General features: G+C 42.6%; 2 protein-coding genes across 2 annotated transcripts; both read right to left on the reverse strand.

The window, feature by feature from the left end:
• Positions 1 to 4910: 4910 nt before the first annotated feature.
• On the reverse strand, positions 4911 to 12196 carry LOC6550772 (transmembrane protein 120 homolog). The gene is made up of 8 exons (XM_026982492.1): positions 12102 to 12196; positions 11571 to 11745; positions 10747 to 10865; positions 7244 to 7373; positions 6769 to 6908; positions 6487 to 6704; positions 5979 to 6358; positions 4911 to 5462 (listed from the first exon to the last, which is right to left on the reverse strand). The coding sequence occupies exons 2-8, from the start codon at positions 11631 to 11633 to the stop codon at positions 5340 to 5342; spliced, it is 1173 nt and encodes a 390-aa protein (XP_026838293.1). The 5' UTR covers positions 11634 to 11745; positions 12102 to 12196; the 3' UTR covers positions 4911 to 5339.
• A 765-nt stretch (positions 12197 to 12961) lies between these two features.
• LOC6550773 (protein white) lies at positions 12962 to 19090 on the reverse strand. Its single transcript, XM_001976719.3, has 6 exons — positions 18859 to 19090; positions 15231 to 15504; positions 14526 to 15180; positions 14146 to 14461; positions 13801 to 13932; positions 12962 to 13736 (listed from the first exon to the last, which is right to left on the reverse strand). Exons 1-6 carry the CDS (start codon positions 18928 to 18930, stop codon positions 13122 to 13124), a joined length of 2064 nt encoding a protein of 687 aa, XP_001976755.1. The 5' UTR covers positions 18931 to 19090; the 3' UTR covers positions 12962 to 13121.
• Between the last annotated feature and the right edge of the window lie 1665 nt (positions 19091 to 20755).

Below are 20755 nucleotides of genomic sequence, written 5' to 3' on the forward strand. Positions count from 1 at the left end.
CATGCAACCGCGAAACGTTGCAGCTGGCAAACTTTTTTTTTTGGTGCACCCCTCCTACAGAAAAAAAAATACACATCCCAAAAATGTGGCTGTGTGTGTGTGTGATGGGGCGTTGTAATGGTTGGTCTCCAGCGGGTTGTCCCTGGTCATGACCAAAGCCTGTCAGCAATTAAAAGTACAGAGCCAACGTGTCGCCCTCTAGCGGCGACATTAAAAGCACACTGCCGTGAAGAATATTCATTATATGGTTGTGTAAACATCATTTCAAATCTTATAATAATACTTATAATATTGTAAAAGTCCTGGGAATCATGAAAACTTTCAAATTTTTGCAAGTTTATTTCAAATTGGTATAGTGCACTGACAATCTACGAAAGAAGCCACAGACTTCTAACAACCTAAAAATAAGTGAAAAACTGAACTGACCGGGTAAAATGAGAGGGTGAGTGGAAAGCGTCTGACTTTTGACCGCGGGCAGCAGCAGCGTGACAAAAAGTGTGACCCGAACTCTATTTTCCTCCTTTTTTTTTATTTTTTTTTATAAGAACTGAGTAGGAGTACATAGTTCATAGTGGCGCAGAGGAGTTGCGGTCTTTTGTGGCGGGTTTTGTGTCTGCTAACAAATTTCAATAAATTACAGTTACATTTGCCAAAGTCACAGTGCTGGGTGGCCTTGAGTGGGTGGCAAGGACCCCCTCCCACCCGAAACTCCGTGCTAATGTCTATCTCTCTCACTCGCTGAACCCTTTCAACCCCTTCCCCACATTTTGCCTTTGTGTCTGCGACTGGCGACTGCATAATTCAATTTGCGTGAAAGTTTTGCGAGTGCGTTGTGGAGCATTTTTTGGCTACCTATCCGTCCTATCCCATACCACACCCCGCTCATTACACCACACTATTTCGCCAGAGAGGAGCAACTAATGCGGCACATAATTCAAACCAAAGCTAAAAATTTGTGGTCTTGTTTGGGGCTGTGGGCGAATGACCAGACTCTCTGTGGGTTTCAGGGGTGAAGGGTCACGTGGGCTTACACACACAGACGCAAACCGTGATTAATAATTGCAATGCCAACCAGTGACTTTAATTCAACGAAATGTATGGATAAAGGTTAGAGTCCGTAGTGTCCATAGGTATTGAGCTATTTCAACTTGAATGTACATACTTGTATGAACATGAAATTTATTTTACTCCCAATTCAAGCCCAACCTTAACCTAACCTTTCAGAACCCCCTTCCCCCATGCGAAGATTTCTCTCGATCCTTTATAGACTCTTGTATCTCGGTGCATTGATCTGATTTTCAATTGTTGCCGGCGGGCCAGAGGCGAGGAAACGCTGCAAACATTTTGTTGGCAACCGAAAATCGTGTGTCGGCTATAAATCAGGCTCAGACTGGGGCGGTGGGCAAAGAGGTAAGAGGGGGCTTAGGGGCGGAAAGGCGACTGATTACGTGGTTCAGATCCGGGCCGGGCCAAAACGAAACTAACGATTTTACGCTACATTTGCTGCTCGAAGGAAGTGAAAGAAGGTGGGAGAGGGTGGGAGGGAGTGGTGGGGCGGTGTCTGGGGGAGACAATTTCTGACCATGGACATTCCTAGCCCCCCCCTCCCTATCCCACCAACCACCTTACAGCCGAATTCCCGCTACCCTTTTGTTGTTGGCCATATTACATAGTTGAGTGCATTTATTTATTTGCTGGTATGTCAACCTGTTTGTCTCCTTTTCAATTTTCCCGTGGTGAAGGAAGGGAGGAACTGAAGGGTCAGAAACTGACCCCATTGATCCTGGCCAAGTTCCTTGATTAACTTATTATGCTCATTTGATTGCTCGATTTAATTTGCCATTTCTTTCATCTCTTTCCATTTTTCTCTTCTTTTGGGCGGCAGAACTTTTGGGCTCTTTGCAAAATTGAATTTTCTTTTGATGACTTTTTCAGGTTTTTTCCCCATTGTTGCGCTCTTCTGCTTAAATTCATTTCCATTGTTGGCGAAATTTAATTTCAAAAATTAATTTCATTTTTTATTCTGTTCGATTGTTAATAGCCGCATATGCATGCGTTTATAGTCATATTTCAAACAGACACAAAATTGCCTTTGCCTCTATTTTATAATTATTTTATTGTGCTCGTTTGATTTGATTTGAAATTTCAATTTCATGTTTTTGTTTGACAACCTCCTTTGTTACCAGTTCAATTTGTATATGATTGGCATTCAAGTGCTGACTGCTGTCTTCCTTAGAAATTTGTGTGTTAATATTATTTTATCACAACATGACTGATTAATATTACTGTCTAAAGGGAGGTAGAGGCAAGCATTTTTGTGAAATACCATCAGCATGATGTTTATAATTCGCAAATACCTTTTCCAATGCCCCCTCTCCGTTTCGCTTTTTATGCGCCGTGCGATGCGTAAATCAAACGCTGATTAAGTGCGATTTTTCGCGCATAAATTAAGTCAGAATTATTGGCCGAAAGCGGACTGTCAGCACCCCCCCGCGCGTCCTGTGGCTTGGGCCACATTGCGCATAGCTATCAGCCAACGCGGATCGACTCGTCGTCATGGCAGCCAAAGGACCACAGTCGTTGTGAAAACTCAGCACTGAGCACCTAGAGCAATTTCTATACTGTACTACTATAAATATAACTTTCATAACCATTTATGCAGCAAATAAAGCTTATACACTTTTTAGTTTACCTAAACTAGGGGCATGTTTCACAATGGAGATGTATTTAAAGCACCATTTTCCGCACAATTGGTATTATCAATGTTCCGCCTCTGACCACCACATTTTTCCACCACATTGGGCATTATTATACCCGTTACACGTAGAGTAAGAGGGTATACTAGATTCGTTAAAAAGTATGTAACAGGCAGAAGGAAGTCTTTCCGACCGCATAAAGTATATATATTCTTGATCAGGATCAATAGCCGAGTCGATCTGGCCATGCCCGTCTGTTCGTCCATCAGGAACTACAAAAGCCCCAAAAGCTGAAATTCTAAACTCCATAACTCAACTTATCTTAATCGGATTTTGAAGTGGCATACCTCTAAATGTTTCTGGCGCGATTCTCTAAAAAACTGCATTTAAATTTAGAAATTTATTTTTTTTTAATTTTTTTTTAATTTTTTGATGTTATGATGTTGAAGAAATTCAAAAAAATGAAGAAATGTCCCCAGGCTGAAGTTCAAAACTCCATAACTCAGCTTATCTTAATCGGAATTTGAAGTGGCATACCTTTAAATGTTTCTGGAGAAATTCTCTAAAAAGCTGCATTCAAATTTAAAATTTTATTTTTTTTAAATTTTTTTGTAATTTTCTGATGTTATGATATTGTAGAAATTCAAAAATGCCCCAAAACTGAAGTTCAAAAGTCCATAACTCAGCTTATCTTAATCGGAATTTGAAGTGGCATACCTCTAAATGTTTCTGGAGTAATTATCTAAAAGTCTGCATTCAAATTTAGAATTTTATTTTTTTTAAATTTTTTTTTAATTTTTCTGATGGGATGATGTAGAAATTCAAAAATGACCCAAGACTGAAGTTCAAAAGTCCATAACTCAGCTTAGCCTAATCGGAATTTGAAGTGGCATACCTTTAAATGTTTCTGGAGCAATTCTCTAAAAATCTGCATTTAAATATAGAAATTATCTGATATTAATGTGATAATTATCTGGGTATCTGATAGTCGGGGAACTCGATAAAGCATTCTACCTTGTTTTTCTTTTTGTTTGGTTTTCGATCGGGCACTGCGTGATTTTCAATCGGTGGCGGTGCAACATGGCGTATGCTTATCAAATTAACGAATTACCCGCCTTTACAATGGGCCCCACGTTCGACATTTTCCGCTTTCCGCGAGCGCATGCGGTTGCAATAAATGATAATCGCGCGGGGTGAAGGGGGGCGGTAGGCTTGGCCGGGATTTCCCCTTAACCCACCGTCGGCCCACTCTTTAACCCTTGTCGCTTCCTTTTTGATGGTCGCTGCGGCTGCGTTGACCAAAAGTCGTAAATTCCGTTGTTGCCATTTGCCGCAGAAAAACAGTGGATGAGATGGAGATGGCTGGCTACGGTGGGTTGGCAACAACAATGCAAACAGTGCCACAAATGCACAAAATACGAACAGAAAGCACCATCAACCACCAACCAACACCCACCGAATCCACCGAACCCCCACCGCTCAACGTTCGACATAATTAAAAGCGCGCGCCGTTTACGCAATTAATGAACTCTCGCCAAATTAGGCTGCGGCAGAGCGCAGACAAGCAAAATGGCCAGGATCCCGGAATCCTGGATCCCGGTACTCACTGCACGGGCCTACATACACTGCGCGAAAACGGGCCCTGCCCTTGCCAGCAATCGCAGCAGTTTTCAGAAGCCCAGAAGGCTTTATCACTTTATCACTTTACGGAGATAATGACCAGACGGTATTTTCTCACGGTGTAGGAGCGCACGGCACACAGAGACACTGGGCTTGCGGTATTCGCGGTCGAGGCGGGCGATGGCAAAATGGAGCTGCAAAAACCGCGCCGCTTTTTGCCGCATTGCAGGAGGCGAACCTTTGTTGCACCAAATGTGAGGGGTGGGGAGGGGGAGGGGAAGGGGCAAGAGGGAGATTCGGAAAAGCCAGGGGATCCCGCTTTCCGGCCGGGCAAAGCTCGGGAGATGGCCAACAGGGAGCCGCATTAATGGTCGCCAGTAAAACAAGGCGACATTACCTAAGCCTTGTCACCACGTCGCCTGCCACTTTTTGGAGTCATTTGCAACGCAGGGAAACCGCTCAAATTCTACATTTCGTTACATATACTGCTGATGAATATTTAAGAATTTTGATAATCTATAATTGTGATTATTATAGAAAAAACCCTTTTTACTTTATATGACTTGTAGATCGATTCACAAAAAACACATAATATGCATATTATTAACCATTTGTTCATTTATTTGTCTTTTTTAGCTTCCATTTCAATCTTAGTCTAAACATAAAAAATAAACAAAAACGGGTCACTTCAATTCCATTTAATAATTCATCTTCTCACTTTTCATACTTACAATTAGGCGAAAAAAAATGTGTACTATGACTATATATTGTTGTTGTTTTTTTCTTTTTGCTTATATAGTGTGTTTTGCTTCAAATGTACATCAGTTTTACATTATGTGTATGAAATGAGGTGGAAAAAAACAATTCAAAGTCGTTTTGGTGGCTGGGTAGAGAGGGGGAGAGGAACAAAACCAAGGGAAAATTTAATAAATAGGAAAAAAAATCGTAAAAACAGTAAATATATGTTTAATTGAAATGCCAGGCTAATCAGAACCAGAACCAGAACCAGAGCCACTGATTCATTCAAGTATCCTTCTTCTCGGCGGGCGTTTGCGTCGCAGTCGCAATGGAAGTAGTCGCAGGATTGGTAGCAGTTGGCGAAAGTTTCGACGAGCCACTCGAGAGGTCCAAATCACTGGCGCTATTCTGCAATTAGGTACGAGCAACATACGATCGTATGTATTCAGTTATTCAAAATAGTCATCTCGGGGACAAGGGGTTAATGTGCCAGCGCCACCTTCCCAGCAGCTGCACAATTAGCATTTTAATATATTCTATTACGTGGCTGTTTTATTTGCCGTTGCAATTATAAAAAAAATATGTGCATTTGTTTACGGCCAACAAGCTGAACAAGATCCATCAAACGTGCATCAAACTCAAAAGAATAGCGTAAAGAAATAAATGATTGCAACCATATACTCGTATGTAACCTAACCCAACCAAATATTGGAGCCTTGTAAGAACACAACAGTTTAATTATCCAATATAACATATGTGTGAGAGACTCAAGTTTCTACAGTCTTAAACCGATTTCCTAGTCCATCCCATGTTTGACGACAAAACAAAAATATTTTTGAAGAGATCTTTTCGAGTAATCCACTTTCCTAGAAAGGGGCTAACTCAAGAGGGAATGTCACAATCGCCGCCACTCAGTGTGCTTACCTTCATCTCCTTGCGCAGCTTCATCGACTTGCCCATGCTCTGGAGGCGGTACCGCTCCTTGGCCCGTTCGCGTATCTTCTCGGGCACCACCCACAATGTGGTGGCCATGTTGCCCACGAACAGCAGCAGGAAGAGACCGGACATCACGGACACATGCCACGGCGCATCCGGCGGACTGTAGGCCAACTTGTAGAGTGTCCAGGCGTTATACGCCTGGTAACCGTAGCCGATGAACAGGAAGGGCAACAGGAAGCTCAATCCGCGCCACATCCACGAGTGGAAGCCCTCGATGGTGATGTCCATGTTGTGTCGCTCGCCGAGGGCCTTCAGTCGGTAGAGCAGGCCCTTCTGGTAGCCAAACTGCAAGTACTGGACTATGCCTGAAATGGAGAGAATGGGGAGCGGAACGCGATTACACATTCGAACGAACTCAATTCATACAAAAGTATGTATTCAGAGCTAAAAACAATATATGCTTGCAGTGGTACAACTGCATTGAACAACTCACTGATGTAGACGTTGAAGTACATGAACTGCATCCGGAAGATCTGCCAGTGCTCGCCCTGTGGCCAAACCAATAGAACTCCGGCGGCCACCGTGGATATGAAGTGGTGAGCCCGCCACCAGCCCTTAATCCTCGAACCGTTCACCTTCAGGATGGACTCGCGAATGGTCAGGGTGCAGTAGTACCAGACCAGCAGGAATATGAAGGCCAACTCCAGGGCCCTGGAAAGCATAAGTAGGGAGGATGAATGTCATGGGAGTGCTACTCACCGGTATGGCTACTCACCTGTAGTTGAATATCAAATTGAAGAAGGCCATTATCAGTCCAATTACGTTGAGTATTAATTTAAACTTTTCATAGTCATCTTTATAGCGAACTTTGTCGTTTCTGTTGAGAATCGAGACATTTACATCGCCCAGGATTATCTGCAATGGAATGTCGAGAGCGGAGGTCGCAAGTGAGTTTTCAGTGGGTCAACTTCAAGTCAAGTTGAGTTGATTCAACTCGAGTGGAGTGCAGTCCCATTGAAATACCAGGAACATGGCCAAAAGCCAACGTTCAAGTCTGAACTCCATAGCCTCCATGGCCATGGAGTCCATCACAAGACGCGAAAATTGTCGCGCAGGAAAGAACTTTTTGCCCCACTTATTTCCCGTATCCACTTGGAGGCAAAGTTCTCGGTTTTATGGCGTGGGCGCACTTTTATATCAGGGACTTTGGACCTGGACCTCGGACTCCGAACTTCGAAGTGGGGACTCACCTGCAAATAGCGGCCGGATTTCGCTGGCAAGGATTGCTCGATTTCGTGCAGTTGCGCTTTGCGCTTCAAGGTCATCTTGTGCAGGTCATCAACCTTCTCCTTGTCCTCCGTCGGAACGGGGCCTTTGAACCTGACAAAATATCGATGATATCAGGGGTCAACATTTAGATACATTATCCAACAGGCAGGCTACAAAGATTAGATTACTTTCTCATAAATTTAGTGTAATGTCGTAGATAAAGACGTTACCTTGTAAATAAATGTAAAATACCCGTTTAAGTAAGTCCTAAATTTAATTATCTTCGTATTTTAAAGTGGTAAATAATAGCACTTTGCGTTGTGTAATTTACAAAAGAACATATAAAATAAAAACAATCTATACAAGGCTTGAATGGGCTACTGTCGGCAAAAAATGCGATTAGATTATGTGTAGAAGGTATGTACTTAAAGTATTTGCTTTTACTTCTTTTTGTTTCGTTATATTCCCATAAATTAACATAAAATCATTTTCGGACTTTGTTCGAATGTACGTTTATTGTTTTATTGATTGACAAACGCTTCACTTTAAGCCATATTTTTGTAATTTATACGCTTATATGTAGTTATTTATTTGGTTTATTGCGGCACAATGGGAACCGTGGGGCACAAAGAACAATTTCGGCGTCAAAGTTCAATTTAGATGCGCATAATTGATGGCCAAAGTGGGCGGGGTTTATTCGGTCAATTAACAGTTACCATAAACGTACATATGTATGTTCCACCTTCAGTGCACACCTATGTATGTACATACACATGTATATGGCTCGTCAAAGGTAGATTTATAGTTGTTTTATTTCTGAACACCTCTAATACCCCGTTGAAGCCGATGGACAGATAACGTTTGCCGAGCCATGGCGATACGGCAAAATGGAGGTGGCCAACAAAGTGGTGCGATTATATTAGTTTTCGCTCCATTTGCTTATGGGAACACACAACCCTCTACTTGCCACCAATATCGTCTGGGATGATGACTTGCCAATCTGTTTCCGATTATTTCGTACCAGATAATGGGAAATTTCCATAGAAAGAAGCTCGAAAATACTATAATAGAACCTCTTAATGATTTAACGATTCCTTGGGAATTCATATAGTCTAATTGTGAACTTCTAATTGTGAAATTTTTACTAATTGCAACTACTAATTAGCCCAAAGCGCATTAAAATGTCTCGCATAACTGGTAGACAAAAGGGCGGGTCTCAAAAGTATTCGAGGAATTCTCTTACAAAATCATGGGACCACAAAAAACACTTTAATGTGCAAACAAATTAAGAGCTTCTTTATGTACACACACACACAACTCTGCAATTACAATTAACTGAGATATCTGGCCAACAAAATGGTTACAAAACGAGCTCACCCAAACTCTATTTGATCATTAGTGAATAAACAATATTTGAGTGTTCGCTGGAGCTCGACAGCAATGATGCTAAATGCATTTGCATTGTTTGCCATTGTTTGCATTCGAACACTTTCTACGGCAAGCAAAGAACAGGAGCGAATTCCGTAACTTCGGCACCCAATTTGTATGCCCCAATTAAAATTCATTTGGCTTGCAAAACAAAAATACGACGGAAAGCCAGCGAATCAGCGACAAAAACAGCGCGAGTGTAACAGGTTTTCTTTGCTAACACTTGGAGAATAAGAGTCAAAGTTCGCAAAGATGTATAATCTCAGAAAAAGGTTTCTGCTATAAGCTGTGTGTAATATAATATATTAATAAGATTTCATCAAAAAACGTTTCTTATAATAGAGGTTTTAACTAAAACTTAGGACCATAGCTGGATATGGATGGAATACTTATATTGAGATTTTATCGCAGTGTAGGACCTGTCGGGTCAAGATGGTAATCAGTTGATTTTAGCTATTACTCCGCGACTTGCATAATTTATGTGACCAACTAAATGCGTTCGCGGGGTCGCGGTTTTTTTTTTAGCAAACTGTTGCAACGTGACGCTAAACACGCGACACACGGAAAAACTTTAGAATAAATAAGGAAATAAAAGCTTGCGATTAGCCGAACAATCACAAACAGAAATAAAACAAATGGAAGGCACTCAATAAGAGTGTTAAGAATCTGGTGTTTCATCATCGCGCAGCCTACTATTTGTGTACCCCACATTTGCGAGCGTTCAAAAGCGTTCAAAAGCGCGCCAATGCAAGCGATTTCTCTTCCCTTTCACTCTTCCGCTCGCGGCGAAACAGCGCTCAAAACAAATATATAAAGTATAGAGTATAAAAGCGAAAAGCGAAAAGCCTTGGCCGCACAGTGGGTCAAAGTTGAGCCGGTGTTTTGCATGCGAAGTAAAGCAATTCGCCACCCTGCGGCCCTTCGACACGTGAACAAAGAAATGTAATTATTATTTAAATCGAAAGCAGCGAAAAGCGTACAGCGCAATTAAATCGCTTCGATTAATATCTACCATATATTTAATTTGGATTTTCAACAGTGATTTAATTTGCCCTTTTATTTGGGGATGTATTTTTCACAAATTGGCGCATATTGTCCCACTGTGTCTGCATTTGTGTTTGCGATTGTGTTTGCTGGGATTGCGTGTTGCGCAGGTGAGTGTGTCTAGCGTGTCTGTGCGATTACGACGGAGGGTCAAGGGCAGCTGGTCAGCTGGTCAGTTTTCGGTTTTCGGTTTTCGGCTTAATTTGCAGTCTGCAGTCCGGCAGTCCGGCAGTCCACTCCCCCTTTTTATGTACATATGTATGTACCCAATTTGTTTTTTTTTTTTTCGTCGAGCGTATCGCGGACAACAGTTATTTTTATTTTTATGAGTCGACCATAAAACGGAACCGAACCGAATAGTCGTAGTCTTGGGTGGACTCCGTGAGCAAAGTCTAGGGGCTCTGGGACTCTGGTTTATCAGAAGTTTTATCACGGCCAACAAGCAACAAACAAAATAAACAGTTGTAAAAACACTGTTTCCGAGCGAGCCAACAAACTGTTGCCAGTTCAACTGTTAAGTTCAGTTGCTCACTTGCTCGATAAGAACTGATATCAGCCTGACTAATTGCCGCAAGACCTGTGTTCCCTACTCTGCCCACTTATCAAGCCAAGTGCTCGCTCGAGTGCTGAAATGTGTGTGTTCGCGTTCGCCTGATTAGACGACTTTAATTGATTGAAGTCAAATTCCAATCGTGCAAACATACAGCTCAAAACCCCGCGAAAACGTCGCCAACCGGGGGTGGGGAAAATGCCACCGGTTTTCAAGGTGGCCAAAGCGATTGGGCAAAGATCGCACAGCTAATGATTACCACAGTAAAATAAATAACTGCCTTCTATCGCATTAAACTTCCATTGAAGAAAATCGAAATGGAAATAGCGCCAAATACGATTCAGGAATACTTAAAAATAAATACAGCAGTCCATTACTACATCTGCTCACATGCTACGATGGGAGCCCCCCGCCTCGGAGGTTCTTCCAAATAATCCCGGGTTGATGACCCCCAATACTCACTGTCGCAGAGATGTCGTTATCTGGTTCATGCGGTACCGCTGATGCTTGATCTCATTGAAGCACATTTGCTGATGGCTGTGCAGCTGCTCCAGCAGCTCGATGTACCGCCGGTTGCAGCTCTGTGATCGTTGGGAAAAAGAAAGGGTTGGAAGGAAATAAGCAAGACCATTGAGAACACGGAAAAGGGTGGCGACTTCGGCATCCGAAGTGTGCATACCCTTGCCGAGCAGCTTAGCTTCAAATTTTGTGTTTACCTGGTTTCAAAGTTCAATGGTTCTAAAACATTTTAAGCGATTTTAAGGTGGCCAAACATATATCTTTCCATGACCGTAATAAACATTCATTATGGCAACTTTGAGTTCAATAATCTTTGAAAACAGGCGATCAAGGCATTCGATACTTTTACTGCTATCATATATGGTGGCCTAATTTGACCACTTCGTATAGATAATACAGCTGTAAACTCATTGCGATAATGGAACTGTTTATACCTATCAGCAGTTTTTTTTAATTTTTATTTTTAAATCTTCTGCTAAAAGAAAAACACGTAATAAATGATGCAACTTGTAGTGGAGTTTAACATTATCTGGTCTTAAAAATTTACTTCTTAGTGGATTTCATTTAGCTCTTTTGGCAAGGGTATTTATAAGAAAAAGCAGCTGTTTTTTTTCCAAGGTGAAAGCGACACAGACACACGTGTGGGTGTTTGTGCGCGTGCCGCTTGTTTTCGGATTTTTGTATTGATATCTATATAGTCTTTGGGAATTACTACTCGAATCTACATGAATATATATTATATATATGTACATATATACAAAATTTACCTCCAGTTCGGCATACTCCTTATTGAGTTCCTCCCACTCGTTTTTCAGCGAATCGATATTCATGCTTCTAGTTTTTTGCGGCTTTTTTCGCCGTTTTTCCTATATTAGGCTGCAATTATTTCTGTGTTTTGTTTTTGTTTCCCTATTTGTTGTTGTTATTTGTTGTATGCAACAGCTGGCATCGAAGAAGAAGAAGATGATGATAAAGATGTTGCGTTTGAGGTTAGGAAATAAACCGGTGAAAAATCAATTAAATATTTTTTCTGCGATTTCCGAACAAACAAACACGCACGCACTCTTTCACACACACACCAAAGCACACCCACACAATCACGTTGCCACGTTGGAAAAGCAAAGAAGCAAAAACAACATTACAAAAAAAAACCGCAATTTGCCTTTGCAATTGGAAAATTAACAAACAAAACGCAAGAAAACAAAACTTATGCCGCGTTCTCTTTGCTTTTCGCGTTTATTCTTTTTATAAAAATAAATTCGTACTCGCGATGAGCACGAAAACAACCGGACCGCTACCGTCGACTAATATTTTGTTATTAACAATTTCCGCTGCACTTTTGTTTTAAATACTTCAGCCAAACACACAAAATACAACACATAAAGCGCAAAACAACAAAAAACACACTGCCCCACGCACGCGAAGAGAGCGAGAGAGCGAGCCAAAGAGCGATAGATAAGCAGAAGCAGAGAGAGAGAGCGCGAACTAGTTCTCTCGAAGTACAAGCACACTCAACATGAAATGAAAATATAATTTTTATTATTATAAATAGTAGTAAATATAAACAACACTAATATGTTTATTTTTTTTCAGATGCATGCACACAAGGAACAAACACTGGATACCTACAGGTAAAATTGTAACGCTAATCATTCTGAATATAATCATAAGAGTATACATTAAAAAGCAATTAAATTCAATATTGCTGATTGGGAATTATTTATTGTTTTCAACACAAATGAACTGGGTCAAAAAAATAATAATACTTACAAATTTAATAACTATTTACTTGGCGACGAAATGAACCAGTTGGAACTATTTGAGCAAACCGAATCGTACGGAACTAATGAACATCGCTCCAAGGTCGTCGAACAAAAGATGAACGCAGTGTGGTGAGAGCGGGCGGGCGAAGGCGAAAGAGCACGTACGAAACGTGGTGTGGTGGAGGTGGAGGTGAGAATTGGCACCACAGAGCGCGCGCGATTTGAAAACTTCGTAAATAAAATTTTCTGTTGCTATAGCGATGAACAAGTTTTTGATCTGAGCTACGTCGGAATGGATGATAAATCCAAAGACTACTTCTGGCACTTCAACTTCTCTTTCAAAGAATTTCAAATACACAATCGAGTGGGAATGATATAGTATAGTAGTACTTGTATTATATAGGACATATCTCGTTTTTATTGACACACATATAATTACATTGTTTTTTGAGGGGGCAATGAACAGTAAACATGATGGTAAAAATGGTACAAAAAAAAAAACAAGCAGTTATTTGGGAGCTACATATGAAGCTAGTACGTATGACCATATGTCGGCTACTCCTTGCGCCTGGCGCGAAGTCTTAGAGCCAGATATGCGAGTACCCGGAAACTAACGATGAGAATGGCCAGACCCACGTAGTCCAGCGGCAGATCGGCGGCGGAGAAGTTGAGCGTCTCCAGGATGACCTTGCCCGAACTGGGGCACGTGGTGTTCGACGAGGTGCAGCTAATTTCGCCCGGCTCCACGTCCGCCCATTGGTTTATCAGCAGACCCTCGTTGGCGTACCGGAACCATGAGAGATACGACAGCCATTTGAGGTACACCGGCACCGAGCCCGAGTTCAAAAAGAAGCCGCCAAACAGCAGAAAGGGTATGATAACCGGCGGACCCACGGACAACGCCATCGAGGTCGAGGAGCTGGCGCAGGATATCAGATAGCCGAAGGACGTGGACACATTGGCCACCAGAGTGACCAGCGCCAGGCAGTTGAAGAAGTGCATCACTCCGGCCCGCAGGCCGATCATCGGATAGGCAATCGCCGTGAAGACCAGTGGCACTGTGAGAAACAGCGGCAGTTCGGCAATCGTTTTGCCCAGAAAGTAAGTGTCACATCGATAAAGTCGACTCCGAGCCTCCCTCATAAACACTGGCAGCTCTGAGGTGAACACCTTGATGGAATGATTCAGAAGAAGCTTAGCCAAAGTTAGGTCAAATGTATTCAAAGAGACTCACATTAATCGTGGCAAAGACATTTTGGAAGGTCATGTTGGTCAGGAAGAGGAAGATGGCTCCGTTGATATTCATTACACCGACTTGCGTAAGTTGTTGGCCCAAAAAGATGAGGCCAATCAAGATCGCAACCATCTGGAAGTTAAATGATTACTTGCATCTCATTAATTCATATTCAACATTTTCGCGAGTTTATTTTATTTATCTTCTGCCAAACTCTTACAGCTCTTTGAAACAAAAACTAAAAATGGAGTGGGAACTAGCCAGTTCTATCTAAAATCTAGCGAAATACAGGCATATACATTTTACTTGTCCGGTTTGTCATTTGTTTTCACTGGAGCCACTCACCGTTGTCTGAATTAGTCGCACTTTTACGAGGAGCGGTTCCTTGAGCACCGACAGCCAGGATCGCCACAGAACCGCTCGGAACTGCATGAACCAGGTGGCCTTGTAGGTGTATCCATTCTCCGGCTGCTCCAGTGGCTTGTCCAGATTTTTGGTGGCCAACAATTGCTCCATATCCCGGGCTACTTTGCTAATGGCAAAATTATCGCATATCTTGGCGATTCGATCCCGGGACTCCATCTCCCGTCCGGGCACAACGGCCAACACCTGTACGTAAAAGTCCGCCGGATTGTAGTTGGTGGGACACTGGGCTCCCACGCTGGAAAAAGAGTTGAAGATATATTGCCAAATACCCCTATGCAGGAAAAACGCACTGCACTCACTAGGAGAAGAAGTCGACGGCTTCGCTGGGAGTGCCCAGGAAAGCTACCCTGCCCTCGGCCATCAGCAGGATCTTGTCGAAGAGCTCAAACAGCTCGGAGGACGGCTGGTGGATGGTCAGGATGACGGTCTTGCCCTTCTGCGAGAGCTTCTTCAGCACCTGGACGACGCTGTGGGCGGTGAAGGAGTCCAGTCCCGAGGTGGGCTCATCGCAGATGAGAAGCGGCGGATCGGTTAGAGCCTCAGAGGCGAATGCCAGTCGCTTTCTTTCACCACCAGAAAGACCTTTCACCCTTCCGGGAACTCCGATGATCGTGTGCTGACATTTGCTGAGCGACAGCTCCTGAATCACCTGGTCCACACGGGCCACGCGCTGCCGATAGGTCAGGTGTCGTGGCATTCGCACCATGGCCTGGAATATCAGGTGTTCCCTGGCCGTCAGGGAGCCGATGAAGAGGTCATCCTGCTGGACATAGGCGCACCTGGCCTGCATCTCCTTGGCGTCCACAGGTTGGCCATTGAGCAGTCGCATCCCGGACGGCGACACTTGGATGCCCTGCGGCGATCGAAAGGCAAGGGCATTCAGCAGGGTCGTCTTACCGGCACCGGAACTGCCCATCACGGCCAAAAGTTCACCCGGATAGGCGACGCCGCAAACTGGGGCTAAATTAGTATAGGATCCCTTAAGATTGTGAATACGAACTCACCGTTCTTGAGCAGATGCTTCCTGGGCGCCGGTATGTGTCGCTCGTTGCAGAAGAGCCCGCGTGTCCGGTTGACCAGCTGCCGCCATCCGGAACCCGGCTGATTGACCGCTCCGAAGATGTCCATGTTGTGCCAGGCATAGGTGAGGTTCTCGGCCAGCTGGCCACTCGCCGAACCGGCGTCCTCCGGCGGAGTGGGCGGTCGGAGTGTGCCGTAGTTTTTGGCCTGGCCAAAACCCTGGCTAATGCAGCTCTGCGAAGCCGCTCCGCTGTCACCCTGCAAGAAAATGGAGCTTTCACTAATGCTCTCAAATATAAACCGAAATTGTCTTGCTGCTCGTCTTACCGCGAACAAAACGTTGTACCCAATATTTTTTTGAGTGCATCTAGAAAGGTTGCACAAGCTGAAAACTTTTCAATTTCACGGCGCTCGTCCATAAAAACGAAGGCGTCTGTGCATAAATCTAGCCCAGCCTGGCTAATCCCTGTCCAAGCCACCTCCCCCTTTCCCCTTTCCGGACACAAACCCCCCCTGGGCTTTGTAAAGCAGCCCATCTGTTTAATAAAAAAAAAGAAAAAATATGCCCAAGACCCGAGTTTTCCAAGTTTCCCAAAAAAGAGATGGCGAGGCCTATTTAAAATGTGCAAATTAGGGCTGGCACTTGGTGGACGGCCTTGAAAGTGGGCGGTGGACGCAGCCGGGGTCACAGGTCGTTGGGCAACGGGCAATGGGTGGTTGGTTGTGGGTGGTGAGAGCGGCAAGATGCCACCATGTTGCCACTTCATAAGACCATTGCGAGTGTAAATCGTCGGCATCTTTGGCTTTCGTTTGGCGACTTTGGGCGCCCGCCGCCAGTTTTGTTTTTATTAAATATAAAACTTTAAGGATACTTGGCTATATACATAAATGGTACTTTTTTCAGTTGGGGGAAAACTCAATCGCTGTAGATGAGTGCAATGAGTATGTGAGAACATCGATGTATGCCATTAAAGGAAAGGTACATCTAATGGTGCTCAAACTACTACTGCTACTCGTATAGAATTTGCATTGAATTTAACCTTATAAAGGCCAAAAATACAAATTGGGCTTTAGACTAAATGTGGCCAACATTATTTATTTACGGGTAAAGTGATTTCCAAACCCGCTGAGCTGTCAGTTTTCGCCCAGGTGGGGCTTCCCTTTCGAAAAGGCGGTAACCGAAGACGTTTGCGGTATGGTCAAATCAAACCAACCTCCACGTACTCCGCCCCCAACTTTCCGCCCCACACCACTTCCGCTCGCGCATATTTTCATTTTCATAAACAATTTTCCGTTTTCCATTTTCCATTTGTGGGGTTTCTTGCCATCGCAGAGCGGCCTGCGGCAAAGCATAAATAACAGGGATCCACTAATTGGCGTCCAGGCAAAAATAAAATGGAAAAACAAGACAAAATGATGGCCACAATATGGAAAGCATTTTATCCACCGCTGCTCTCATAATAATTTGTATAAATAATCATAAAAAATTAAGCAAAAAAATGCAAGCAAATGAGAAAGGCAAAATCCGTAGAAGGAGGGCCAAATAAAAAGCTGACATTCAATAAAAGCAAGAAAAAAAAGTACTAAAAAAAAAATACTGTCCACCTTGCACTCAGCGCCTGACGATCCTTGCTACAGTGAACCCTGCCTTGAACTTTACCTTTTGCAATTATTTAAAATTTTATTAAATTAATTAAAATCAAATTCCATTAGATTTCTTGTATTACATAGGTACAACAATAGGTATCAAATATATAATACTTTAAAATTATAAATCGTATCCTTTCTATTCAAGTTTTCACTTTAATATTTTATCATGTACGCCAACGACTAAAAACGGTTGCATTTCCTGTAAGTGTGGTTTTCTGAAAACCTTCTAAACGAGCCTTCACTGTCCATCTTCTGCTGCGATGCTTTGACAGCTTATTCTTCTAGGCACTCAGTGTCCAGTTTTTGGCCTGACTGTTACGAAAAAAAAAAAAAACCAAAAAAAAAACGAATTGGTGACGTTGCGAGAGGTAGACGCGAAAAAATGTAATATCCGTTTTCAGGCACTTCTCGAGCAGAGCGAGATAGCAATATGGTGGGGAAAAGAGATAGCCAGACCTGACAAAATTGTTTTCACAACAAATGAGGCCGAAAAATGTTATTAAAAAGTTTTCTTTTCTTTCTGTTATCGCCGTCCGTCCCTTTCCCACGAGGTTTTCTTATCTCCCTGTCTCTGGTTTGCTCATCCACCTTTTTCCTATTTTCGTATTTTGTTGAAATAAGTAGCGAAAGATGCTACATTTCATATTTATTTAATTTTTTGGCTTACTTTTTACTTTGCGTGCTATTTTTTGAATTACTTAGGAAATAAGAAGGAAACTCTAGGAGTGGGTGGATAGAGGATTTTTCCTCTCAACAGATGGCGCTGCGCAGGAAAGAGAAGGAGTATCGAATTTTTTTTTTTTTGATGAACTTGACAAATTGAAATGACTGAATAAAGAAGCGACTCAATTTGTTGTCCCTCCCGTTTGGTCGATTGTGCGAGTGGCTAATGAGTGCACTCAAAAGTCATTCACTTTGATGAGAACGAAACACTGAAGGAGGCGCAATTATTCAGCGGAAAAGCTCACGAGCACTCGATAATATTAGGGAAATATCAGAGCGTAACAGGCCAAAGTATACATGTACATACATATATTTAAAGCTGGTTTTAAAGCATACCTATTTTACCATTTACAATATTTTGTTACCTTTCATTTCGTCTTTCCCAAAAGAATTCAAGAACTCTTATCTCTTGTATAACTTTTTAAGACTTTTCGAAATTGTCTTAAAGAGCCCAGGGGTAAATATGTACATATATCCTACCCACTTATTTATTCTGTTATACAAGGTGCTAAGAATTTGAAGCTAGATACGTACGCAGATACCAAGATATCAGATGCCGAGTCTGAAGCATTCGTCTAGCCAAATAATGACCCAGATAAGACTAGATTGTACATTCTTCGACGTGCGAGACGGGCAAACGACGAGGTAATAAGATCATGTAGGAGAGCAGATGCAAGTACACAACCAGAAATGGATACGGATACAGTATCTAGTATCTGGTACCTGTACCCCCAGAGCTATAGACACCCAACAAAGTTGTTGGCCAACTTAAGCCGATAAGCCCCCCAACACGCCCCTCCACTGGTTATGCGTCCCTAATTACGATCTACTACTACCAACTATTTGGGGTCGATTAGTGTAGCATGAAGCATGAATATTAAGGAATGACCGAAGGAAAAATCAAGATAATACAGTTGTGCTCAAAACAATTGTTTGTTATACAAAATATTCGTCCTAAAAAATCAGGTTGCTTTCTTTATTTATGAAAAAGATACCTGCATAATCTAGTCTTAACCAAAATCAATGCTATGACATGATTTGATGATGATATGAACGTAATAATAGTGTTGCACAGCAGCACAACTATCAGAATAATGTGTTTTATGTCATTAGTTGTTTGTGCAATTGCGGTTTGGATTTTTGTGGGTCGCAGTTCTCACGCTGCAAACCATTTGATGCTGTAATCACAGTTCCTACTTGATCTACTGATCTTGAGATGTGTGCACAAATGCTACTCACATTGTTCAGATGCTCGGCGGATGGGTGCTTGCTGCCTCCGCGAATTAACAGCTCCTGATCCTCTTGGCCCATTGCCGGGATTTTCCAGACCTTCCCCTGCTTTCCCACCCAAAATCAATCACTTAAAAAACAAAAAGTAAGAAGCGAGTAGCGTCTTGGCACCGCAATTCGTGTTTAATTAATGGAGGGAGTAAACCGCTTGGAGCTTCGTCACGAAACCGCTGACAAAATGCAACTGAAGGCGGACATTGACGCTAGGTAACGCTACAACGGTGACGAAAGAGACAGCAGACGCGGCGGCGAAAGAGACGGCGATATGTCTGTGGACAGAGAAGGAGGCAAACAGCGCTGACTTTGAGTGGAATGACATTTTGAGTGAGAGGTAATCCAAAGAACCTGGTACTCCAAATACCCTTGGCTCTTTTGAATCGCAGTAAGTATATAACTGATCAGATTAATCGGACGATGTCTAGTGCATTAAAATCCCTTACAAAGGGTTCAAAGTATTTGTGAAATGGCATTTACTCACATACTAAAGACTTCATATATGTTTCAGCTAATGTGTTCTCTTCAAAGTAATCAACCATTTGACCACCTTTCTACAAATATTATTATACCCCACCTGGGGAGAACTCATAAGCTGAGTGCCTCTATTTGAATGCTGATTAGGGAGAGTGGGAAGCGTCTTCTTATCGTGAATAGGAGAGGCCTTGTTAATCCGCCTGTTGTCGTCCCGTTTCGGGGGTTTGCACTGTACTTTGCATGCATGATTTATCAAACGGCGGCCGTTGATGATGCGCACTCCCGCACCCGTTTTCCGTGCTCCGGACACCACGGACACTCGTTGTCGTCATCGTTAGCACCTCATCTCAGGCCCCGGAATCATGGACTCCCGCCATCAGCTGTCCATCAGCATTATCAATCTTCATCATCGGGCCAGTTTGCCCAGGATATGTGAATCCGGATCCGGACAGGGAAGGCTTTTCCGGGGGTAGGGAAGGGGGGTTGGCTATCAATACCATTTTCACGGACGATGGAGGTAACAGGTTAGCAGTTGCAGTTGCCGAATTTCCTGAAATTAATTTGCTAACGACGATTAAGTGGACTGCAAATGAATATGGTTTTGATTGGCAGTTGAGCGATAAAAAAGCAGTCTCAAATATTGATTTAGAATATTGTTATAAAAACCTTTTTAATGTGTGTAAGTTTGATTCGCATTGTGAGTTAGGTATGCATGTGATGTTGCAGAAAGTAAATATTGTAGCAAGAAACTAGTACAATTTTTTCGTGTGCCAGTTTTCATAGTGACTGCAAATCATTATTGTTAGCATATTTTTGTATGCCACAAGTTACTCGATTGCTTCGAAATAATCTTTTTTCTATGTTACTGTAGATCTTTTGCTGAATCAAAGAAAACTGTATGCTCGATGCGTAAGAGACTTCCTTTGTGGGGCGATCAAGAGTCAGACAACAAAGAAACGGCAATGTCCCACTCATTTTCGCCTACTAACTCAGTTTTTCGCTCAGTGACACTTTAGGGGCTTCTTCGATGTGGTCTGAGTGGAGCTCGAAGCGGGTTTAGACCGTCTTGAAGTTCGTGTTCGTGTGTGTTTGCCATCACTTATTCACTCAAATGTTGTAAACTTTTTGCACTTAACAATTTATTGTCACTCGCCTGTCGCAGCAGCGAAAGAGCTGAAAAATGGTATTACAAAATAGAAGCGCTTAAAACCGATTATGAAATGCTCTAAGCGAAATCTGTAATTAATTAATTTGCCCTTTTTATTCGAGTGGATACAAAGTTAATAAAGTTAATTGCACACATAAGTATGGAGTTTGTTTTTGTAGATTGGCTTTGACTCGATTTTCCTATTAGCTTTGCCAATGAAAACGTTCA

The sequence above is a fragment of the Drosophila erecta genome, unplaced genomic scaffold (assembly GCF_003286155.1).
Source record: "Drosophila erecta strain 14021-0224.00,06,07 unplaced genomic scaffold, DereRS2 tig00000126-arrow-pilon, whole genome shotgun sequence".
Lineage (NCBI taxonomy): Eukaryota > Metazoa > Arthropoda > Insecta > Diptera > Drosophilidae > Drosophila > Drosophila erecta.